This window comes from Myotis myotis, unplaced genomic scaffold, assembly GCF_014108235.1.
Source record: "Myotis myotis isolate mMyoMyo1 unplaced genomic scaffold, mMyoMyo1.p scaffold_m19_p_6, whole genome shotgun sequence".
NCBI lineage: Eukaryota > Metazoa > Chordata > Mammalia > Chiroptera > Vespertilionidae > Myotis > Myotis myotis.
This window is the reverse complement of record NW_023416368.1, coordinates 95,346,847-95,370,113: the sequence shown is the minus strand read 5'-3', so window position 1 is coordinate 95,370,113 and position 23,267 is coordinate 95,346,847. Positions and strand designations below refer to the sequence as shown.

Here is a 23,267-nt window from a genome sequence, read left to right as displayed (position 1 = left end):
CCTCAGCCCCGCTGGAGTCCCCCGGTCCTGTCAACCCTGCCTATCAGCGGTCCTGTCAGCGGCCTTGCAGAGACCAGACAGTAGGGCCCATTTGCCTGCTCGCCTGGTCACCGCGGCAACCTGCAAGCAGGTCCTGCTGTTTGCTCTCTGTGGGGCACGCTTGCCAGCTCGCCACACTTCCCTCAGTCCCATCGGCCCTGAGGCACCCTCCCTGACCTGTTTCTGGAGAGGCCTCTGTGAAGATCCCACCCTCCGAGCGCACCTGGCTCTGGAGGAAGCGGGCGGCACCACAGGCTTCAAGGCAGGCAGACCAGCTCCCTGTGTGCTGAGGGCCTGGGAGGACCCCACCAACAGAGTTAGCACCTGCCTAGCGACCACTGGCCCTGCCCTATCCCAGCTGGGAAAGAGGAAAAGGGAGGCAGGGAGGGAGGCCTGGAGGACTGCTGAGAAAAACAAAGAGAGACAGAGACTGGGATGGAGAGATGAAAACAAAACAGACTGGGCCTGAAGAGGCCTGGATGGAAGGGAGGGCAAGCAGAGGGTGGAGTGGCCCCCACTGGCCCCACCCCCTCCCAGCCAGGAAAGAGGAAGAGGGAGACAGGGAGGCAGGGAGGCCTGGAGGACTGCTGAGAAAAACAAAGAGAGACAGAGACTGGGTGAGATCAGGCCGGCAGGGCAGGGCAGTTGGGGGTGAGATCAGGCTGGCAGGGGAGGGCAGTTAAGGGTGATCAGACAGGCAGAGGCAGTTGGGGGCGAGATCAGGCTATCAGGGGAGAACACTTGGGGGCGATCAGGCAGGCAGGCAGAGGCAGTTAGGGGAGATCAGGCAGGCAGGCAGAGAGGTTAGGGGCAATTAGGCAGGAAGGCAGAGGGGTTGGGGCAATCAGGCAGAGGCAGTTAGGGGTGATCAGGCAGGCAGGCAGGTGAGCAGTTAGGAGCCAATGGCCCCAGATTGCGAAAGGGATGTCCCCAATTGGAGAGGGTGCAGGCTGGACTGAGGGGACCCCCCCGCCCCTGTGCACAAATTTTGTGCACCGGGCCACTAGTATTATAAGTTAAATTATATTTTTCTTTTTCATGTTGCTTTGAAAATGGACTATTAAGAAACTATGAAAATGTACATCTTCCTCTTTTGCCTAGATTCTGAACAAGTCTCTTTGAAAATAAGAGAAATTAGACAAAGAAAATCTGTTAACAACTTAATGATTGTTACATCTTTGTCTACTTTGTCTACTTTCTCTTATGATACACATATTTTGGTTTCGTGTTTCCTTACTTGTGATGGGAGCCAAAAGTCTCTTCCTCTGGTGATCTAGGGAGATGAATGGGAAGAGCAAGTGTAGACAGAAGAGAGAAGTGCTTAAAGCTGCAACCAGCATGGCTAAGGTTCAAGGTCTGGAGAAAGGGCTGATGCACATATGGATACACTAGACAAGAAATATAAATTTAGAAGGCATGGGGAGCCAGGTGGATAACTTCCCTCTAGCAGAGAAGCTTGCTGAAACCCCAGACCCATCATCTTTTATTTACTTGAATACACATTTGCCCTTTAGGAATGCAAACAGACATATCAAAGGTAAAGTTTGGTAAACAGTAAAAGGATTATCAGATTAGGGCCATGGTCGGCAAACCACGGCTCGCAAGCCACCTGTGGCTCTTGGCCCCTTGAGTGTGGCTCTTCTACAAAATACCACATGGGGGTGCGCACATACAGTGCAATTAAAACTTCATGACCCATGCACAGAAGTCGGTATTTTGTGGAAGAGCCACACTCAAGGGGCCAAAGAGCTGCATGTGGCTGGAGAGCCGTGGTTTGCTGAGCCGCAGTTTGCCAACCACTGGGTTAGGGGATTGCCTTCAGCCATTCAGCCAACAACAGGATAATATAATGCTGATTTTTCAGTTGAATATCAAAGTCCAATAGCCTTCCAGCGGACTTCTCCATTTATATGTTAACTACTGTTCTTTTTTGCCTCCAGCATTTCCCCCTTTTTGTTTTCTTAATAAATTTAGAAAGGTGTATGCCATTTACAGGGCTTGAGTCCTTTTAAGACTTTTCATTCCATATCTGCAGACTAGAAATATTCAATGAAAAGGATTGAGTTCTTTCATGTCCTTTTAAATTGCTGTCAGGCATTTAAGGAATTAGTTTGTAGTAGGCTCCTTTCTGGGCCATCAGTTCTTTGAGTCCCCTTCCCAATCACTGTCCCCTGTGACATGACTGCAATGATATTCGAGTTCTGGATGATGGACAAACAGTTGGCAATAGCATGCAGGTCTGACTTTCTTTGGCTTTGTCCAGGGCAACCTGCATCAACGCACAGCTGATGACTGGTAACATGGCAAGGAGTCTTTACCATCCCCCATCTCTGGACTGTTTCTCCTCTGTCTCGTCAGTGTGTTGCTTGGGGCTACTGCTATCTGTGGTTGGAGTAGTCTGGTCAGTTCCTCTCTCGGATCCATTGTTGAAGTTTTCACATGGGCTTGGAGTTTTCTGGAAATACACAAGTATATCCTCAATCAAAGGTTAATAAAAAGGACCCTTCCATAACCCAGACTCAGGATCTTTCCATTTAACCAGACCATTTTCCTTTGGCTTATTCTGACACCAGTGTGATTCCATTGGTGTCTTGCCATCAGCATTACAAGTGAAAAATTTTAAAGTAATTAAAGCTTGATGTAGTTTACTTACAGGAGATTTCTCTACTATTCCCCCTTTTTTGTTTTTCAAGTTGGGATTTTACAGGCCCTTGAGGCAGATGTAACATACAAGGGGGACATTTTTTTTTTTTTTTGATAATTTGTTTTGCCTGCTGTACAATATTTTGGTAGGCTGATGTAAAAGCTGATGCGATTCTGTGGCCTGTTTTAATAAAGTCATTTCCTTTTGTTAAAGGACCAGGACTTGTTTAAATAGTATAAATAGACTTTGTTCACTGAGCCATTTTAATTGAGCAGTTGTAATTCTGTTTACCAGGCCAGCAGCATAAATCGTGCAGCGCAGCCTGATAGCTTCTAATTCGATTTTTTGTATAAAAGTGTGACTAGTATGGATGACTTGGTGTGAATCCATTATATGATAAGCAGCTTTGCCATTAAAGAAGCCATCAGTAAAAAATAGCTAATGCTCCAGGAATAGGTTCCTGCCTAGTACAAATATGTTCCCCTGAATATTCACTTATTTCAATTGGCCAATTTAAATCAGTCTAAAATAAGGCTTATTTTCTAACTTCATTTGTCCTTGGGTGTGGACAGTTAATGACACAAATTGGATTCCTGCTATCAGTCCTTGAGAATATTGACATAAGCTTTGTTTAAAGAAGCAAAATGTAAATTATTTACTTTTCTTTTTGAGGCCTAATACATTGATTTTTAATTACAGTTTTCTAGATATATAAAGGGAATCTCCTGTTTTTTCTCCCAGAGTAACTTCTAGGCCACACTTAGGGAGTTTCTTTTAAAAACCTTTTTCTTTCTTTTATACAGACCAATAAACTTGGTTGCTTTTCAGAAATACCAATAGGAGAGAGGTATGCATACATATCAAGTAAAAGTAACTCTCTTTTACTTATGGTGTCTTATTTTGGTGAGATTTAATGCTTGAATAATAACTTTTAGTTTATTTTGTAAACATTAGTGGGAAAGATTTTAAAATTTCTCCTTTTTATTAAGCTTTAAATTTACTTTTAAACAGCATTATTTTTGGCTAGTGCTCATTTGCATATGTATGCAAATTTTTACTTTGGATTTTGGTAGAATCAATTGCTTATAAAATATTGGCTTCTCATATAACTGAGTTTATATGAGACATTGATTATATTGTAAAAAGCTAATTTAAGTAACTAAAGTAGGCATCTTTATTGAAAAAGCAAAGTAAGCAAACTTATACATTTGACCTATGAAGTACAGATGCTGCCCCATCCCCCTAGCCTATTTGAAGAGCAGGCTGTCTGAGGCTTCTTATTTTAAAATTCTGTTGCCAAATAATCTGGTTTGGGTTAAGAGGTATTCAGCAACTTTGTCCTGCCTCCCCTTAGAGGTTGAGACTTTTATAACATTTTAAATATCTACACTAATAAAAGCCTAGGTGGCCCTCATGCACAACATCATCATAAGATGGCCACCACAAGATGGCCACCACAAGAAGGCCATGTGCACAGCCGAGGCGGGGCCCAACAGCCGCTCCACGCAGTGAGGCCTGGGGGTCCCGTGGCTCCTTATTGCGCGGAGGAGGCCAGTCATGGCGTCTCCGCCACCTCGCGCAGAGGAGGCGCGTTCCAACAGAGGCGGTGGGTCACGGCAGGGGAGGGCAATTGTGTGCGATCAGGCCAGCAGGAGAGAGCAGTTGTGGGTGATCAGGCCAGCAGGGGAGCAGTTAGGCATCAATCAGGCTGGCAGGGGAGTGGTTAGGGGGCGATCAGGCTGGCAGGCAGAAGCGGTTAAGGGCAATCAGGCAGGCAGGCAGGTGAGTGGTTAGGAGCCAGCGGTCCCAGATTGTGAGAGGGTGTAGGCTGGGCTGAGGGAATTTCTTGCCCCGGGCCTCTAGTATGTATATAAACAAAATACAGTTATTAATTTTTATTTGATAAAGCTTCCCACGTGATTTCAAGTATATTAGATTGGCCTAATTTAGTTCAAAGATATTTCTTTTAAGAAGAGAGTAAATCCTTGAATCATTTCAGGGCCCTTGAAAAGTCCCAAAACTATTTTTTGGTTAAAGTCTTGAAATTTAACTTGGAAAGACTATCAAACATATATAACCCAAAAATTATATTATACACTTTTTGTAATTATTCTAAAAGATATTAAATTTAAACTGGTTTTTATATTAAAAATTTGGTTTAGACTATAGAATTAATCCTCTTTTTTAATCAGGCCATATAAAATATTATATTCTAGGTTGTAATTTTACCACACATAGTACACATAAGTACTACAATATATTTTGAACTATTAATTTCTCCAGAGAAAACACAAGAATTGTTTTTCTTGAAAATGAATTTCTAAACTTTATGCATTTTATTATTGTAACTATATAATCTTTCCCAATTCAATTTGAACTTTTAACTTTTAGAAGCCTTAGATTTTAGGTGGCAAGTTAAATACTTAACATTTCTTAGATCAGTAATACCTTCACATTTTTAAGGAGATCCTATATAATAATAAACATGCAAATTAGCCATCCCTCTGCTATGCTAAGCCATGCCCACCAGCCACACCCACCAGCCAATCCAGAGTGATATGCACATTAACCCAACAAAGATGGCGGAGGGCAGAGCTGGGATACTTGCTTGCAGCCACAGCTACCATGCAAACATCCTGGCTCTGGCCCCTCCAGGCCTGTTGGAGACGCAAAAGTCAGGGGAGACAGAGAAGTCCGGCTCTAGCGCCTGAGGCTAGCTTTGGCCTGGGAGATGAAGAAGCTGCCTACCCCATGATCCCAGGCCACAGCCAGCCAAAGCCATCCACACTGCATCCCAGGGGAGACAGAGAACCTGGACCCAGTGCCTGAGACTGGCTGTGGCCTGGGAGACGAAGAAGCCGCCTGCCCCAGGATCTCAGACCACAGCAAGCTGGAGAAGCTGCCTGCCCCACATCCGCCCACCCCATGTCCTCTGGAAGACTGAGCAACTGGGCCCCAGCACCTGAGGCTGACTGCAGCCTAGGAGACAAAGAAGCTGCCTGCCCCTTAAGCCCAGGCTGCAGCCAGCCGGAGAAGCTGCCCGTGATCTCAGGCTCCAGCCAGCCGGAGAAGCTGCCCACACTGCATCACAGGGGACACAGAGAAGCCGCCCACCTGCGGTCCAGGTGCCAGCGCCTGTGGTTGACTGCGGCCCAGGAGACAGACAAGCCACCTGCCCCCAGGTCCCAGGCTGTAGCCACCTGGAAGAGCTGCCAGCCCTGTAGTCCAGGGCGCCAGCGCCTGTGGCCCGAGAAATAAGTTCCCTCTTCTCCTACTGCAGTCATTACTTCAATACTCCCCTTCTCTCCTGTGCTGCAACCCAACTCCACTTTTCATCTGAAGGATACAGAACAGAGAGAGCAGTCTTAAAAGCTTACATTTTTATGCCAGTAAGGTTGGTACTTAAACATATAAATAGAAAACTAGAGTCCGTAAGGTAACAAGGGCTACAAAGGGAGGGGACAGGGACAGGGCATGACATATTATATCCAGCAATCCATATGGGGACTAAAAACTTTGCAATGATGACAATTAGTGAAGATATGAATCAACTAAAATAGTTGACAGGGACAATTCTTCCATCTTTGAAAATATCTACATCAAGTCTGTTTAAATAGATTTTCATCTGCATTATATTACACATTCTGACAAGACCACCGCCACCAATGTGGTCAGTGTTGTGCCAATAAATGTTTAACAACTGGCTCTCAATCAAAGAAAACAAAACCCTGATTTATAGTATCGGCCAATTTCTGTGGCATAAATTCTCCTTCCATGGCTGATTTTGGCTGCTAATATGATGCCACTAAATGCAGAGCTGAGGAGAAAAATGCAGTAATACACTATTATATTCTACCAGAAAGACCCAAAATATATAAATAATGTCAAGAGTCAGAACAGTAAAGTATAGTAAATAATTAAGGCGTGATGAATTTAGAGTATGTATTACCTTTGGTTTTAATGTAATTTATTCACTTTTAAGATTACATAATTTAATTTTTAATAATGACCATGTTTAACAACCAGCTTGCAACATTCCTGAAAATTTGTGAGCCAGTAAGAGCAGGCTCTAGCACAATACTGAGTGGAGCGTAATGGTTAAATGGCATGGCTCATGGATTTGAAATGAGACTCAGCCACTTTCAGGTTTTACTGGTCAAGTTACCTGATCTCTCTATACCTCAGTGTTCTCATCTGTGTCATTATAGTACCTACTGTATGGAGTTGTTGCAAAGATAAAATGAAATCTGTGTATGACACAGCACAGTACCTGAAACAATAATTCATTCAATTTGTTATAAACTGTTACTGCCTCAAAACGTTGTTGACAAAATTACTCATGCTGAAAGAATGAAATTTTATTGATGGGAAAAATGCCTTATTTTGTGATCTACATGGAGACAGTCAATTTTACTTCCTAGGTAGTAGATGGTAATCTACTACTAGAAACTGCAAGGGGAAAAATGACCTCAATCAACATGATTGAGGCAATGTATTATTAGCTGGATCATAAAGCAGAGAGGATGCCATATATTCTGGGATACATTTACAGTAAGAGGCTTCACCTCAGGTATTAATTCTGATCAACTAAGCATCAGACTTAAGATGAATGGTGAGAAGGATTCTGAGGCTGTTTCTAGACTTAGCAGGAACAGAACTTTAATACATAAGCAACAGTTACTATGGTTAATGATGGCAAGAAAAAACACATCATAATCTATTCTAATAAAAGGGTAATATGCTAATTAGACCACATGTCTTCTGGACGACCACCCGCACATCCTTCCTGACAAAGCCGGGCCCAGGCGAAGCTGCCTGCCAGCAGTCCCGGGCACCAGTGCCTGTGGATGGCTGCGGCCTGGGAGACAGAGAAGCCGCCCACCCTGTGGTCCCAGGTGCCAGCACCTGCAGCTGCAGCCCGGGCGAAGCCACCAGCCCACCATCCCCTGCGCCTGCAACCAGGGGGCAAACCCAGCCAGGGTCCTGTGTGCCTATGGTTGACCAGAAGGAGGGAAGCCCAGATTCCAGGTGCCTATAGTCAGCTGGAGGAGGGAATCCTGGGTCCCGGGTGCTGGGCTGAGGCAGAGATGGTTAGGGGCAATCAAGCCAGCAGGGGATCAGTTAGGGATGATCAGGCTGGCAAGCAGAAGCAATTAGGGGCAATCCAGGCTACGGCATTAGAAAATGGAACCTTTGGGAGGTGATTATCATGAGGGTGGAGCCTCATAAATGTGATTAGTGTCCTTTTAAGAGGTCCCCCATTATCCCTTCCATCATGTGTTAACACAAGGCACTAGCTTTAAAGCTGATAGAGGGTCTCCATCAGAACACAACCATGCTAGTGCCTTGATCTTGGACCTGGCAGCCTTCAACAGTGAGAATAAATTTGTTTATAAGCCACCCAGTCTGTGATATTTCATTACAGAAATTCAAACAGACTAACACAGGGAAGTTATATTTTCCTAGAAATTTCCTCAAGAATTAGAGAATTGAAATGAATGGTTGTGGGAAAAGGTGCAGGTGGAGCATTAAATGACTCAGAAAAGTTTGTTCCTCACAAGTCTAAAACAATGATATTCAATAGTCCCAGGAGGCAAAGAGTGAATTCAATGATTTTTGCTTTGCTTAGACTCTACCCCCAATAGCTTTCCTGTGTGTGTTTTTTTTTTTTTTTTTTTTTTTTTGGAATAGTTAGCCAACTTTATTCTTATCACTACTGATAACATTCAAATCCAATTTACATGACAGCAGTTCTATAAAATAATGTATTCTATTGCAATTTCCTGTAGAAGGAAGATCCCTTCCTGACCTTTCTCCACCACCTTTCAGCGCCCATAACAGCTTCCACCCCAATGCAGGAGCGCTTCACTTGGCCCTGCAGGTCAGGGGAAACTCATCAGGAAGAAGTTTCAATCACCTCGTTGTGATTTTCTGCAATTTTCATTTCTTTATAGCCGGTAATCTTCAGGTGGAGTCCACAATCTTGGGAAAGCCTCTATTTCTTCTTGTGTGTACTCATCTAGACGTTTGGGTACTTTTCGTGGTTGTGGAAGCTCTTCCACTAAATTCTTAAGAATATCTTCTGGTATATCCTCATCTGGGAAAAGATGCAGTCTCTGCATCATGGTCCTCCTGTGAAGGTTTTTTGGGAGCATGCCATAAATAGCTAGTTTTACAATTGCCACTGGATCCTTTCGGTGAAGTTGTGCAGCTGTTACTTGTGTGAATCCACCTGGGTAGCCAGTATGTGAGGAGTATACTTTTTGTTCCCATTTGTTTCCAGAAAATGCTATGTGCCTTGTGTTCATTATGACAACATGATCACCACAGTCACTCAGTTGATGATACACAGGTTTATGCAATCCTTGAAGTTTAATTGATGCCACAGCAGCAAGTTTGCCAGGGGGCTGCATTTTCCCATCTAAGAGATACCAAACTCGAGCAAAAGTGGCCCATTGCTGGGGCGCCCTAGAGAAACTCGACATGCTACCCGACTCGCAGGGCCGTCCTCCAGTCTCCTGTGTGTGTTTTTTAAACAAATGGACATTTCAGTCCTTGAGTGCTTCCTATTCCTGATAAACTGGGAAAAACTAGATAATGTTGGCCTCCGTCAAGTTCAATAATTCTAGTCTGTTGGGACATAACTGCTCAAATTACTAACATTTCAGAAATGCTTAAGTATACTAACTTATTGAAGGATATAATAGTCCATTTTTGTAGAAAGAAGCATCTGACCTTAGAGCCTGATTTTTTCAAGTGGCCTGCAGAGCACAGTGAGTGAGTACCATGTGATGGGGTAAAAGTAACTTTGTTCACTTTAACTTCAGGGAGGATAAGCCTAGTCCCAGTGGCTGGTGATCAGAGAGCTCAGGAAACAGGCACAGCCTGGGGGGGGGGGAGGCAAGAGTTGTAAATTAACTTGCAAAAGCAGTAGTTGGAGAGAGGAAGATGGTGACCAGCAGGAAGGTAGGGAGGGAGAGAGTGTGAGAGCGCGAGGGAGTGATAGAGGAGTGTGTGGACGTGTGTGGTGTGTGTGTGTGTATGAGCTAGGGACAGCTAGATTCTGCAGGTCTTCTAAGGGCTGCTAAACAGGGCAGTCTTAGACAGCGGAGCCCCGCTCCTAGCATGGACAATCCTGGGGGGCCAGCGCGGGCACAGAGACCACGCCTTCTTGAGAAACAGGGCTGCTTGAGACTAGGATCCTGGCCTCAGCACCACCCGGTCTGGTCTCAGACGCAAACCAGGACCCTGCAGCCACTGGGGACAGAGACCTGCAACCATAGCTACAGACCTAGAGACACCAAGAATCCAGACATACCCGCGGCAGATCTCTGTGAGTAACAGAGCCCATCCCCCTCCCCGCAGGCTCAAGGGCAGCTCCATAGTAACTGATAGACCCACCCCTTGCCTGGGCCTCAGTGCTGCTATAGGAGCCTTGGCCTGGGAGCTTACGCGCACGTGAATACAGGGAACTTGTCCTGCACAGCAGGGGCTGCAGGAGCCTTGGCCTGGGAGCTAACGCATGAACACCAGGAACTTGTCCTGCGCAGCACAGACCCCGGGACCCTGATTAAGTGGGCAGGAGGCAGCACCAAGCACCAGTGACTTGACTGTGTTTCTTATCACCTGCGCCTGGGATCCCTGATTCCCTGTGCATTCACACTAAGAGCCAGTGACTCCAATTCTTGGTGCAATGCACACAGGGACCCTGATTCTCAATGCGAGGCCACACGAAGCAACAGAGACTCTGATACTGTATTTTTGGGGAACTCTGACTCCTGGCGCACACTAGGGTGCTCTGATGTTCAACACACTCCAGGGGGGTCTCTGTTCCAGCACAGTGCAGGCAGGGTCCCTGATTCTAAGTGCACACATGAGGCCACATTGAGCACTGGTAACTCTGACTCTGAGCGAGCCTGGTTTCCACCAACCCACGACAACCGCACATCTTAGTGTCAAAACTCTCCAGTGACACTAGGGTGGTGCGAAGCTCCCACTGCACATGGTCCACGCCCATGCAACTCAATGTTTGAACCATCTGGAGATAGTCAGAATGGTGAGACAACACAACTCCAAGAGGAAAGAAAATGAGGAGTCGCCAAGAAAGGAAATTAATGAAATTGAAGCATGCAACATGACAGAAAAAGAATTCAGAGAAATGGTTGTATAATTCATTCACCGGATGGATGAGAAAATCAACAACCTATGCAAGAATCAGGAAGAAATAAAAAGTGATATAGCTACAATCAAAAACACCATGGAAGGTTTCAACAGTAGACTAGAAGAAGCAGAGGACTGGATTAGTGAGTTAGAAGATAAGGTAGAGAAACAAGCTCAATCTGAACAGCAACTGGAGAAAAAAATTAAAAAGCAGGAGGAGAGCCTAAGGAGCATTGGGACAACATGAAACAAAGTAACATACGCATAATAGGGCTGCCAGAAGGACAAGAAGAGCAGCAAAGATTAGAAAATCTATTTGAAGAAATAATGACAGAAAACTTCCCAAATATGGGGAAGAAAAAAGTTACACAAGTACAGAGAGTCCCAAGCAAGATGAACCCCAAAAGACCCACACCAAGACACGTCATAATAACTATGGCAAATGTACATGACAAAGAGAGTACATAACAAATCTTAAAGGGTGCAGAGAGAGACAGAGAGTTACCTACAAAGGATCCCACATCAGATTATCAAATGATTTCTCAACAGAAACACATCAAGCTAGAAGGGAATGGAAGGAAATATACAAAGTGTTGCAAAGCAAAGGACTGAATCCAAGAATACTCTATCCAGCAAGACAATCAATCAAAATTGAAGGGGAAATCAGGAGTTTGTAAACAAAAAAAGGCTAAGGGAGTTTATCACTACCAAGCCAGCAATGCAAGAAATGCTAAAGGGAATGCTGTAAAAAGAAGAAATAAAAAGGTAAGAAAGAACACAGGCACAAAAAATAGAAATGACTACAGATAAGTACCTTTCAATAATAACTTGATGTAAACGGACTAAATGCTCCAATCAAAAGACATCGAGTGGCTGAGTGGATAAACGGACATGACCCATATATATTCTGTCTACAAGAGACCCACTTCAGAACAAGGGACTCACACAGACTGAAAGTGATGGGATGGAAAAATCTCTTTCAGGAAATGGAAATGAAAACAAGCTGGGGTAGCAATACTTATATCCGACAAGATAGACCTCAAAGTGAAGGCATGACAAGAGATAAGGAAGCCCACTTCATAATACAAAAGGGATCGATACAACAAGAGGATATAACCCTGATAAACATGTATGCACCCAATGCAGAAGCACCCAAATATGTAAAAAACATCATGGAAAAAAACAAGGGAGAGTTCAGCAACAACAAAATCATAGTAGGGGACTTAAACACACCACTGACAGCACTGGATAAATTCTCTAGAAAAAAAATCAGCAAAGAAACAGCAAGCCTAAATGACTCACTAGATCAGATGGACTTAATTGACATCCTCAGAACATTTCACCCCAAAGCCATGGAATATATGTTCTTCTCAAGTGCACATGGGACATTTTCAAAAATAGACCACATATTGGGTCATAAGCAAAGTATCGCCAAATTCAAGAAGATTGAAATCATACCAAGCATCTTCTCAGACCACATAGCATAATATTAGAAATAAACTACAATAAAAACAATCCAAAAAACTCAAATACTTGGAAGCTGAATAGCATGCTACTAAATAATGATTGGGTTACCAATGAGATCAAAGAAGAAATTAAAAACACCCTGGAAGCTAATGACAATGGAAACAAAACAATCCAAAATCTATGGGACACAATGAAAGCAGTCCTGAGAGGGAAGTTTATAGCACTACAGGCCTACCTCAAAAAAACAAGAAAAAATGATAGTAAATCATCTAACTCTACAACTCAAAGAATTAGAAAGAGAGCAACAAGAAAAGCCCAGAGTGAGCAGAAGGGAGGGGATAATAAAGATCAGAGCAGAAATAAACGACATAGAGACCAAAAACACAATACAAAAGATCAATGAAACCAAGAGCTGGTTCTTTGAAAGGATAAACAAGATTGATGAACCTCTAGCCAGGCTCACCAAGAAGCAAAGAGAGAGGACTCAAATAAACAAAATCAGAAATGAAAGGGGCGAAATAACAACAGACTCCACAAAAATTCAAAGAATTGTTAAAAAATACTATAAACAACTCTACTCTAACAAACTAGACAACCTAGAGGAAATGGACATATTCCTAGAAAAATACAACCTTCCAAAACTCAATCCGGAAGATTCTAAAAATCTCAATAGGCCAATAACTATGGAAGAAATTGAAGCAGTCATCCAAAAGCTCCCAGCAAACAAAAGCCTGGGGCAAAACGGCTTCACAGGGGAGTTTTACCAAACATTCAAGAAAGAACTAAAACCTATCTTCCTCAGACTATTCCAAACAATTCAAGAGGAAGAACACTTCCCAGCTCATTCTATGAAGCCAGCACCACCCTAATACCAAAACCAGGTAAAGACAACACAATGAAAGAGAATTATAGGCGAATATCCCTCATGAACACAGATGCCAAAATCCTCAACAAAATCCTAGCAAATCAGAGCCAGCAGTACATCAGAAATATCATACACCACGACCAAGTAGGATTCATCCCAGGGATGCAAGGATGGTACAATATCCGCAAATCAATAAACGTGATACATCACATAAACAAATTGAAAGAAAAAAACCACATAGTCATATCAATAGATGCAGAAAAAGCGTTTGACAAAATCCAACACCCATTTTTGATAAAAACTCTAAGCAAGGTGGGAATTGAAGGATCATACCTCAACATAATAAAAGCCATATATGGCAGGCCCACAGCCAACATCATACTCAACGGACAAAAACTAACACCATTTCCCCTAAGAACAGGAACAAGACAGGGATGCCCACTCTCACCAGTCCTGTTCGACATAGTACTGGAAGTATTAGCCATTGCAATTAGATAAGAAGAAGAAATAAAAAGCATCCAAATTGGAAAAGAAGAAGTAAAACTGTCCTTATTTGAAGATGACATGATACTATACTTAAAAAACCCTAAAGACTCCATCAATAAACTATTAGACTTAATAAAAGAATTCGGCAATGTAGCAGGATACAAAATTAACGCCAAGAAATCTATGGCATTTCTATACACCAATAGTGAATGTGCAGAAAGAGAGACTAAAAAAGCAATCCCATTTACCATCGCACCAAAAAAATTAACCTACCTAGGAATAAACTTAACTAAAGACGTAAAAGACCTCTTCTCAGAAAACTACAGGACATTGAAAAAAGAGATAGAGGAAGACATAAAGAAATGGAAGAACATACCATGTTCTTGGATTGGTAGAATCAACATCATTAAAATGTCCATACTGACCAAAGCAATCTATAAATTCAACGCACTTCCCATTAAAATACCAATGGCATATTTCACAGACCTAGAACGTACTCTCCAAAAATTCATCTGGAATAAAAAAAGACCCCAAATATCTGCAGTGATCCTGAGAAAGAACAAAGTAGGTGGGATCTCAATACCAGATATCAAGCTGTATTACAAAGGCACTGTTCTCAAAACAGCCTGGTACTGGCACAAGAACAGACATATAGATCAATGGAATAGAATAGAGACCCCAGAAATCAGCCCAAAACAATATGCTCAATTAATATTTGACAAAGGAGGCAAGAACATACAATGGAGTAAAGATAGTGTCTTCAACAAAAGATGCTGGGGAAACTGGACAGATACATCCAAGAAAATGAAACTAGACCACCAACTTACACCATACACAAAAATAAACTCAAAATGGATAAAGGACTTAAATATACGACGGGAAACCATACAAATACTAGAAGAATCCAAAGGCAACAAAATCTCAGACATATGCCGAAGCAATTTCTTCACCGATACAGCTCCTAGGGCATTGGAAACTAAAGAGAAAATAAACAAATGGAACTACATCAAAATAAAAAGCTTCTGCACAGCAAAAGAAACCATCAACAAAACAACAAGAAAACCCACTGCATGGGAAAACATATTTGCCAGTGTCATATCTGATAAGGGCCTAATCTAAACAATTTATAGGGAACTCATACAACTTAACAAAAGGAAGATAAACAATCCAATCAAGAAATGGGCAAAGGATCTAAATAGACACCTTTCAAAAGAGGACATTCAGAAAGCCAAGAGACATATGAAAACATGCTCAAAGTCACTAATCATCCGAGAGATGCAAATCAAAACAACAATGAGGTACCATCTCACACCTGTCAGAATGGCTATCATCAACAAATCAACAAACGACAAGTGCTGGAGAGGATGTGGAGAAAAAGGAACACTTGTGCACTGCTGGTGGGAATGCAGACTGGTGCAGCCACTATGGAAGACAGTATGGAGTTTCCTCAAAAAACTACAAATGGAACTCCCATTTGACCCTGTGATCCCACTTCTAGGAATATATCCCAGGAAACCAGAAACACCAATAAGAAAGGATATATGCACCCATATGTTCATAGCAGCACTATTCACCATAGCTAAGTTCTGGAAACAGCCTAAGTGCCCATCAACAGATGAATGGATTAGAAAACTGTGGTACATCTACATGATGAAATACTATGCTGCTATAAAAAAGAAGGAACTCGTACCATTTGCAACAGCATGGATGGAACTGGAGAGCTTTATGCTAAGTGAAATAAGCCAGACAATAAAGGAAAAATACCACATGATGTAACTCATTTCTGGATAATGAAGACCATTATAAACTTATGAACAAAAATAGATACAGAGGCAGAGCTGCCTCGAACAGACTGTCAAACTACAGCAGGAAGGCCGGGGAGGGTGGGAGGGCAGGAGGGGGGTGGGTAAGAGATCAACCAAAGGACTTGTATGCATGCATATAAGCATAACCAATGGACATAAGACACTGGGGGGTAGGGGAGGCCAGGGGATTGTCAAGGGCGGAGGGGATAAAAAAGGAGACATATGTAATACTCTTTGTAATACTTTAAGCAATAAAAAAAAAAAAGCAATCCCATTTACCATCACACCAAAAAAAGTAAGATACCTAGGAATAAACTTAACTAAAGAGGTAAAAGACCTCTACTCAGAAAACTAAAGGACGTTGAAAAAAGAGCTAGAGGAAGACATAAACAGATGGAAGAACATACCATGTTCATGGAATGGTAGAATCAACATCATTAAAATGTCCATACTACCCAAAGCAATCTATAAATTCAACGCACTCCCCATTAAAATACCAACGACATATTTCACAGACCTAGAAGGAACTCTCCAAAAATTCATCTGGAATAAAAAAAGACCCCAAATAGCTGCAGCGATCCTGAGAAAGAGGAACAAAGTAGGTGGGATCTCAATACCAGATATCAAGCTGTATTACAAAGGCACTGTTCTCAAAACAGCCTGGTACTGGCACAAGAACAGACATATAGATCAATGGAATAGAATAGAGAACTCAAAAATCGACCCGAACCAATATGCTCAATTAATATTTGACAAAGGAGGCAAGAACATACAATGGAGTCAAGACAGTCTCTTCAATAAATGGTGCTGGGAAAATTGGACAGATACATGCAAAAAAATGAAACTAGACCACCCACTTACACCATACACAAAAATAAACTCAGAATGGATAAAGGACTTAAATGTAAGATGGGAAACCATAAAAATACTAGAGGAATCCAAAGGCAACAAAATCTCATTCATATGCTGAAGCAATTTCTTCACCGATACAGCTCCTAGGGCATTGGAAACTAAAGAGAAAATAAACAAATGGAACTACATCAAAATAAAAAGCTTCTGCACAGCAAAAGAAATCATCAACAAAACAACGAGAAAACCCACTGCATAGGAGAACATATTTGCGAATGTTATCACCGATAAAGGTTTAATCCCCAACATTTATAGGGAACTCATACAACTTAACAAAAGGAAGATAAACAATCCAATCAAAAAATGGGCAACGGATCTAAATAGACACTTTTTAAAAGAGGACACTCAGAAAGCCAAGAGCATGAAAACATGCTCCAAGTCACTAATCATCCGAGAGATGCAAATCAAAACAACAATGAGGTACCATCTCACACCTGTCAGAATAGCTATCATCAACAAATCAACAAACAACAAGTGCTGGAGAGGATTCGGAGAAAAAGGAACACTCGTGCACTGCTGGTGGGAATGCAGACTGGTGCAGCCACTATGGAAGACAGTGTGGAGTTTCCTCAAAAAGTTAAAAATGGAACTCCCATTTGACCCAGTGATCCCACTGCTAGGAACATATCCCAAGAAACCAGAAAACACCAATCAGAAAGGATATATGCATCCCTATGTTCATAGCAGCACAATTTACCAATGCTAAGATTTGGAAACATCCAGTCCATCAACAGATGAATGGATTAGAAAACTGTGGTACATATACACAATGGAATACTATGCTGCTCCAAAAAGAAGGAATTCTTACCATTTGCAACAGCATGCATGGAACTAGAGAGCATTATGCTAAGTGAAATAAGCCAGTCAGTGAAAGAAAAATACCACATGATCTCACTCATTTATTGATAATAAAGGGCATTATAAACTGATGAACAAAAATAGATACAGAGACAGAGCAACATTAACCAGACTGTCAAACTATAGCAGGAAGGTTGGGGAGGGTTGGGGAGGGAGGGGATAAGAGATCAACCAAAGGACTTGTATGCATGTATGCATATAAGCATAACCAATAGACACAAGACACTGGCGGATAGGGGAGGCTGGGGGAAAGTCAAGGGGGAAAAAAAAGGAGACAAATGTACTATTCTTTGTAATTGAAAGGGCGAGGGCTACGCCCTCCATCTTGCCCCAGGGTAAGGGCTACGCCCTCCATCTTACCTTGGCCTTGTGCTCGGCAAGGCTTCTTCCCAGAAGCCCAAGCCTCTGCTAGCCACACCCAGGACTTCTTTAAACTAACCAATGACAATCAAGAAATCAAGAGAGGTGCGCACCATAGATATGACCACATCCTGTGTAACAAGACCCGACTTGCACCTGGACTTGCACCTGGCCAATCGGCAGGGCCCACAGTCACCTCTCCTCCCCTTACTCCACCCCCCTATAAAACTCCTCTTCCCACCGGGCTAGCTCTCTCTCTCTGCCACTTGCTGCTGTGTCAGTAAGGAGGGTAGGGGAGCCAGACCCAGGTTTGAAATAATAAAGACTCTGCTTTTGCACTGGACTCGGCTGGCTCCCTGTTGGTCTATTGGGGATCTTGAAATCTGGGCATAACAGTAATATTTTAAGCAATAAAAAAATGAAAAAAAAAGAATTTACTACAAAGTCATTTTGAAGAAAATAAATATAAGAAAGGGAAAAAAAAAGAGATCAACCGAAGGACTTGTATGCATTCATATAAACATAACCAATGGACACAAGACACTGGGGGGTAGTGGAGGCCGGGGGAAGGTCAAGGGGGGAAAAAAAGGGAGACATATGTAATACTCTTTGTAATTCTTTAAGCAATAAAACAAAATTTAAAATAAATAAATAAATAAATAAATAAATAAATTAAAAAAAAATAAAGAGAAATTTCAAAGAGAGAGAAAAGAAAAAAAAAAAGACTCGGATCATGGTGGCTCAAAAATTAGAAATGATCCAGAATACTTTTTAACAAGGACCATGTAGACCTGACTGCCTCCCATTTACCTGCCTCTTATTTGAATAACAATTTGACTTTGAATGCCATCTAAGGTTATGGTCTTACCCCATCCCCAGTGGTCCACTCTATTCAGCAAGACAAATGCTGACATTGAGTCATCCTAGGAATAAGCCTTCCTAGCACCGTGGGACTCCAGACTCCATTATAAACCAAAAGGTTGGTCATCAATGCATCATTTAAGTTAATTTATGACCAGAAGGGACAAGTGTGGATGAGGAAAAAAAAAGACACAAGCTAACCTGACAAGCTCAGGGAAGGCCTGCATGGCAGTCTTGCAAACTTAAAGACCTAAAGTAACCACAAAGGATGGTCTGAAATTAAAACTTTAACTAAAAGCAGTTATGGTGGGTAGTCATGTCCTAGGCCAGTGGTTGGCAAACTCATTAGTCAACAAAGCCAAATATTAACAGTACAAAGATTGAAATTTCTTTTGAGAGCCAAATTTTTTAAACTTAAACTATATAGGTAGGTACGTTGTTATTAACTTAATTAGGGTACTCCTAAGGTGGCCTTTGCTAAAAACGTCCTCAATCTGATTGAGGTACGTTCGCTGAGGTCGACCCCTTCCAACTCTCCCATCCACACTCATCTTGTATACTTGTTTCATCTATCTCCTTTGTTCATCCTCTCTATATGTCCACACCATCTCAACATACCTTTCTCAAACCTCGACACTACATCTTCTTTCACTCCACAACGTTCCCTAAAATTAACTTAATAAACTTAAAGTTTTAAGTCAACTTTGCACTGTATGTGTGTGCCAGCACGTGGTATTTCGTGGAAGAGCCACACTCAAGGGGCCAAAGAGCCACATGTGGCTCGCGAGCCGCAGTTTGCCAACCACTGTCCTAGGCCGATATTTTCCCTGACGAGGTCAATTTTTACCTTGACTGAGCCTATTGTTTTTTTGCATCTATGATAATATATCCTTGAAATGTCTGGGTAACTTGTAACTTTCCTTTTTCCAGACCCCTTGGGGCACAACCTAATGTGCCTGGGCACCAGGACAGATACCACAAATTCCTTCACTGTTAGCATGTTAATTGTTGACTGTTGGCTATCCTGCACCCACCTAAGTATGTATCTATCATTTTACTTTTTATCCAATCAGAGGTCTCCCCACTTTGCTTTCTCCCACTTCTCTAATCTATCAGCAATGGATTTCACGTAACCCACCTAGGTCCCCTCCTTTATACATTGATTGCAATGTATAAAAACAAATGAAGAAACCGCCATTCTCTGGAGCATTATCCCAACCTGTTGAGATACTGCTTCCCGGCAATTGTCTACTCAAACTCACAAAAATTCTTTACAGGTTTGGTTCAAATAAACTCACAAAAATTCTTTACAGGTTTAAATGTTTTTACGTTAACAGTTATGACCTCTTTTCCTTTCACCATCTAAATGAGCCCAGTATTGCTTGTCAGTCCAAAATCGCCCAATACTAAGGAATATCCCTGACCATACCTGCTGACTCAGAGGTCTTCTTTCCCAAATCTTCCTAGAAAATCACCTGGACCCTTACTATATACTGCTAGAGTTGACTGGAAAGGCAAATGCCATGCCTTTTCTCTGTGAATCCCTGGTGTTGTGAAGGAATTATCTGACTCTTCCATGTCTTCTCCCTCCATAGAGCAAAACACCCTGGGTCCCTCACAAAACTCTGGGTGTGACAGTGGCATGGGACTGAGGGCCCATTCAATTCCTAGTCAACAAGTAACTGTTAAGTGCAGAATTCACAATGCGACTGGCCCTGCGACAAGGAAAACACCTGCCTTCCACAATTCCTCACCTGCCAGGCCCTCTGATCCCTCTGTGGGCTTACTGCCTCGGTAAGCTCAACAATGAATGAAGCAGGTTCTTGAACCTCTGAATCCAAAAAGTGTTCAAGAACCTTCCTCACCTGATCCTGAGCTGATAACAACACCGTGGCCATTTCTCCTTACCTGCTGCCCCTCTTGGAGAAGGCACCTGAAATAAAATAAAATAAAAGCTGTGACATCTCTCCATCCTGTCAGCACTCCCACCCTCATTAGGCCAGACCAGGTTACAAACTCCACACTGAGCACCCTGCAGAGGGAGCCTGGCATAGCCCAGGCAAACTCAAATGAGAAGGCCCCTCAGCTTGGTCACCAAACCAGGAGTGGGCAGCAAGCATACTTCCAGTCACTGGGCCTGCTACTGTTCAGCCAGTGCTTTATGAATAAAGATGAATCAAATTAAGGGATTAGAACTATCTGAAGTGCATTAACAGAGTAAAGGGCAGTCACACTGAGCTCACAATTAATGAAAAATGATAAATATTCCACATATCTGCACTTTGATATTTTGATCTATAATAATTATGAAAATAAAAAGAGGGCTACATAGACCTGACAAGTCCAGTGACCAAAAGTAACCAAAGAGAATAGTCTGAATATTAACTCCTAACTGGGTAGATCATGGTGAGTAGCATGTCCCAGAACTATGGCTTCCTTCATAAAAGGTTAATCTCATGTTAAGGGAGCCCTGTCTATTGTTCTTGCATATCTAGCAGAACCTGTGTTTGGCATGTCAGTAATTTTTGCTTCCAGACTCTTCAAAAGGACCCACTAGCAGCAGAGTACAACACTGAAACTCCCTGTTGTCACCCTGTTGCCCACATAACATCTCTCTTCCCTGTAACTGTTAAATGTTAACTATCTTGTGCCCACTGTAGTAAAAGCAGTATGTATCACTCCATTTCCTTTTGTTGTTTTTTTAAATGTTTTTATTGATTAGAGAGAGGAGAGGGATAGAGAGAAATATGGATCAGAGAGAAACGTCCTTAGGCTGCCTCCTGCATGCCCCCTCCTGGGGATCCAGCAGGAAACCCGGGCATGTGCCCCGATGGGGAATAGAACCAGTGACCTCTTGGTGCATGGGTCAATGCTCAACCACTGAGCACACTAGCTGGGATGCATCTCTCCATTTCACTTTTTACCCAATCCTTCCTGGAGATTTCCCCACTTTGCTTTCTCCCACCTCCTTAATCTAGTACCTTCCTTACATGTTCTCCTTTGATTCTAAATATATAAAAAGAGCCCTAAGACTGCCATTCTCCAAGGCATTTTCCCCAATCCACTGAGATCTTGCTTCCAGGCTTGTGCTCAAAATCTTGGCTCAAATAAATTCTTAAGGCTTTGAAGTTTCTTTCGATAATTATATTAACTCTTCAAATGTCAATTGAAGAACTAGCTAAGCACAAATTCCTCTTTCCACTCCCTTTGGGAAGCTGTGCTTCCTTTATGAAGAAGAGTTATCATAGCTCCTTAAATGTAAAAGGAACCATTGCTTATCCACCTTCCCTTCCCCACCCCGAAAAATACAAGACAGAAGGAATAGCGTCACTGCCTATAAATGAACGTTTAAAAAGAGAAAAAAAGGAAGTAATTTAACAAGGGGACAAAATTACTTTAAACAAAAATAATAATAATGTAGTTAAATCACTCTAGTCTAGAAAAAAAACGATGCCAACGTTGATAACTCTGGGGGAGTGGCAGAACCAACAAAGGCTCCAAGCGGAAAACCACCACAGGGTTCACGAACCCTGAAACAAGACAGCTTTCTGCAATCCCTCCACTGAGGCCATTTCCCCGGAGCCCGGCTCAGGCTGAGGGCCCGAGGCCGGGCTGCAGCTCCGACTTCCGGCCCCCGCGGGGGACCGCTCCGGGCAACGCCCCCTCCGCGGGCGCCGCGGGGGCTCGGACGCCCCGGGCGGGCGCTCGCGGTCCGGGCCGCGGCAGGAGGGGCACCCCGGGGCCTGTCTCACGGGCAGTCAGTACCCGGCCCACCGCGAAGGACACGCGAAGCAGCGGACCTCACCGCAGGCAAGCGGAACACCTAGTGTAGAAACATCAACAGCCGCCAGGCCGCCGGGCGTAATCGTGCCTGCGCCGCGGAGAGCCGTGGGCCGCCCTCTCCTCTCCTCTCCCCCGCAGCGCAGTGCTTTCCCTTTGGAACTCTGCCTCCCTGACGTCGCCGCGGCAGGTACCGCTACAGTGGCCGAGAAGGGCCAGTAGCGAGAGGTTGAGAACGCTCCTTGCTAGGAGCCAAAGAAGGTTGAACCTCCTTTGAACATCAGCTCTAATCCCTTATCATCCTCTCGTGCACTCTTTTTATTCGTAATTATAATGGCAATGATAATAAGAGGGAAAAGTGATAATGTATTTTAAAGTGTGGAAAATTAGGTGCTCCCTGATGGCTTATTCTTGGTTGGTAAGAGAAGTGTTACAATCTGTTACAAATTTTTGTCTAAATTATGTCCAAGTTTTGTAACCTATTAAAGATATATTATATCGGACATTCACATGTTTAGGTAAAAACAAAAACCCAGTAATTCCTTTTCATGACACTCATTCTTTTAAAATGGTTCATTGTAATCATAAAGCTTGTCTTCCATCATTAATTATAGTTCCCTTCTTCAAATTGTATCCGCTGTGACTGGCACCGTACGTACTGAATAATATGTTCTCAATACTGTTGAATAAAGGGCACTTGAAGGTAGAAAATAAAGAGATTAACTAAATAGGTCAGAAAAATAATTTGAAAAAGAAATCTGGGATCACAATGTTGCAGTAAGACATCATTTCAGAGTAAAAATAATTAAATTGGACACGAGGTGTTTTGTATTGATAAAAGCTACACATTACTAACCATTAGAGAAATGCAAATCAAAATCACAATAGGATATCAGTTCACACCTATTAGTGTGGTTGCTGTGAAAACAAATCAATGCAATACAGAAAACAAGTGTTGGTGAAGACCTGCAGAAATTGAAATCCTTGTGCCTTGCTGGTGGGAATATAAAATGATGCAACCAATCACTTCTCA

At 42.7% G+C, this 23,267-nt stretch overlaps 1 protein-coding gene and 1 long non-coding RNA gene across 2 annotated transcripts; both read right to left on the bottom strand.

The window, feature by feature from the left end:
* Positions 1 to 1,765: 1,765 nt before the first annotated feature.
* Positions 1,766 to 22,395, bottom strand: LOC118659115. The gene is made up of 3 exons (XR_004968453.1): positions 22,260 to 22,395; positions 20,363 to 20,387; positions 1,766 to 2,494 (listed from the first exon to the last, which is right to left on the bottom strand). It is a non-coding gene; the product is annotated as an uncharacterized LOC118659115 (long non-coding RNA).
* On the bottom strand, positions 8,371 to 9,219 carry LOC118659114 (39S ribosomal protein L13, mitochondrial). The gene has a single exon (XM_036315178.1). It carries the CDS (start codon positions 9,166 to 9,168, stop codon positions 8,632 to 8,634), a length of 537 nt encoding a protein of 178 aa, XP_036171071.1. The 5' UTR covers positions 9,169 to 9,219; the 3' UTR covers positions 8,371 to 8,631.
* Positions 22,396 to 23,267: the final 872 nt, after the last annotated feature.

Excerpts from the sequence above, each read along its gene's own strand:
- LOC118659114 (XM_036315178.1), bottom strand. The coding sequence starts at position 9,168 with ATGTCGAGTTTCTCTAGGGCGCCCCAGCAATGGGCCACTTTTGCTCGA.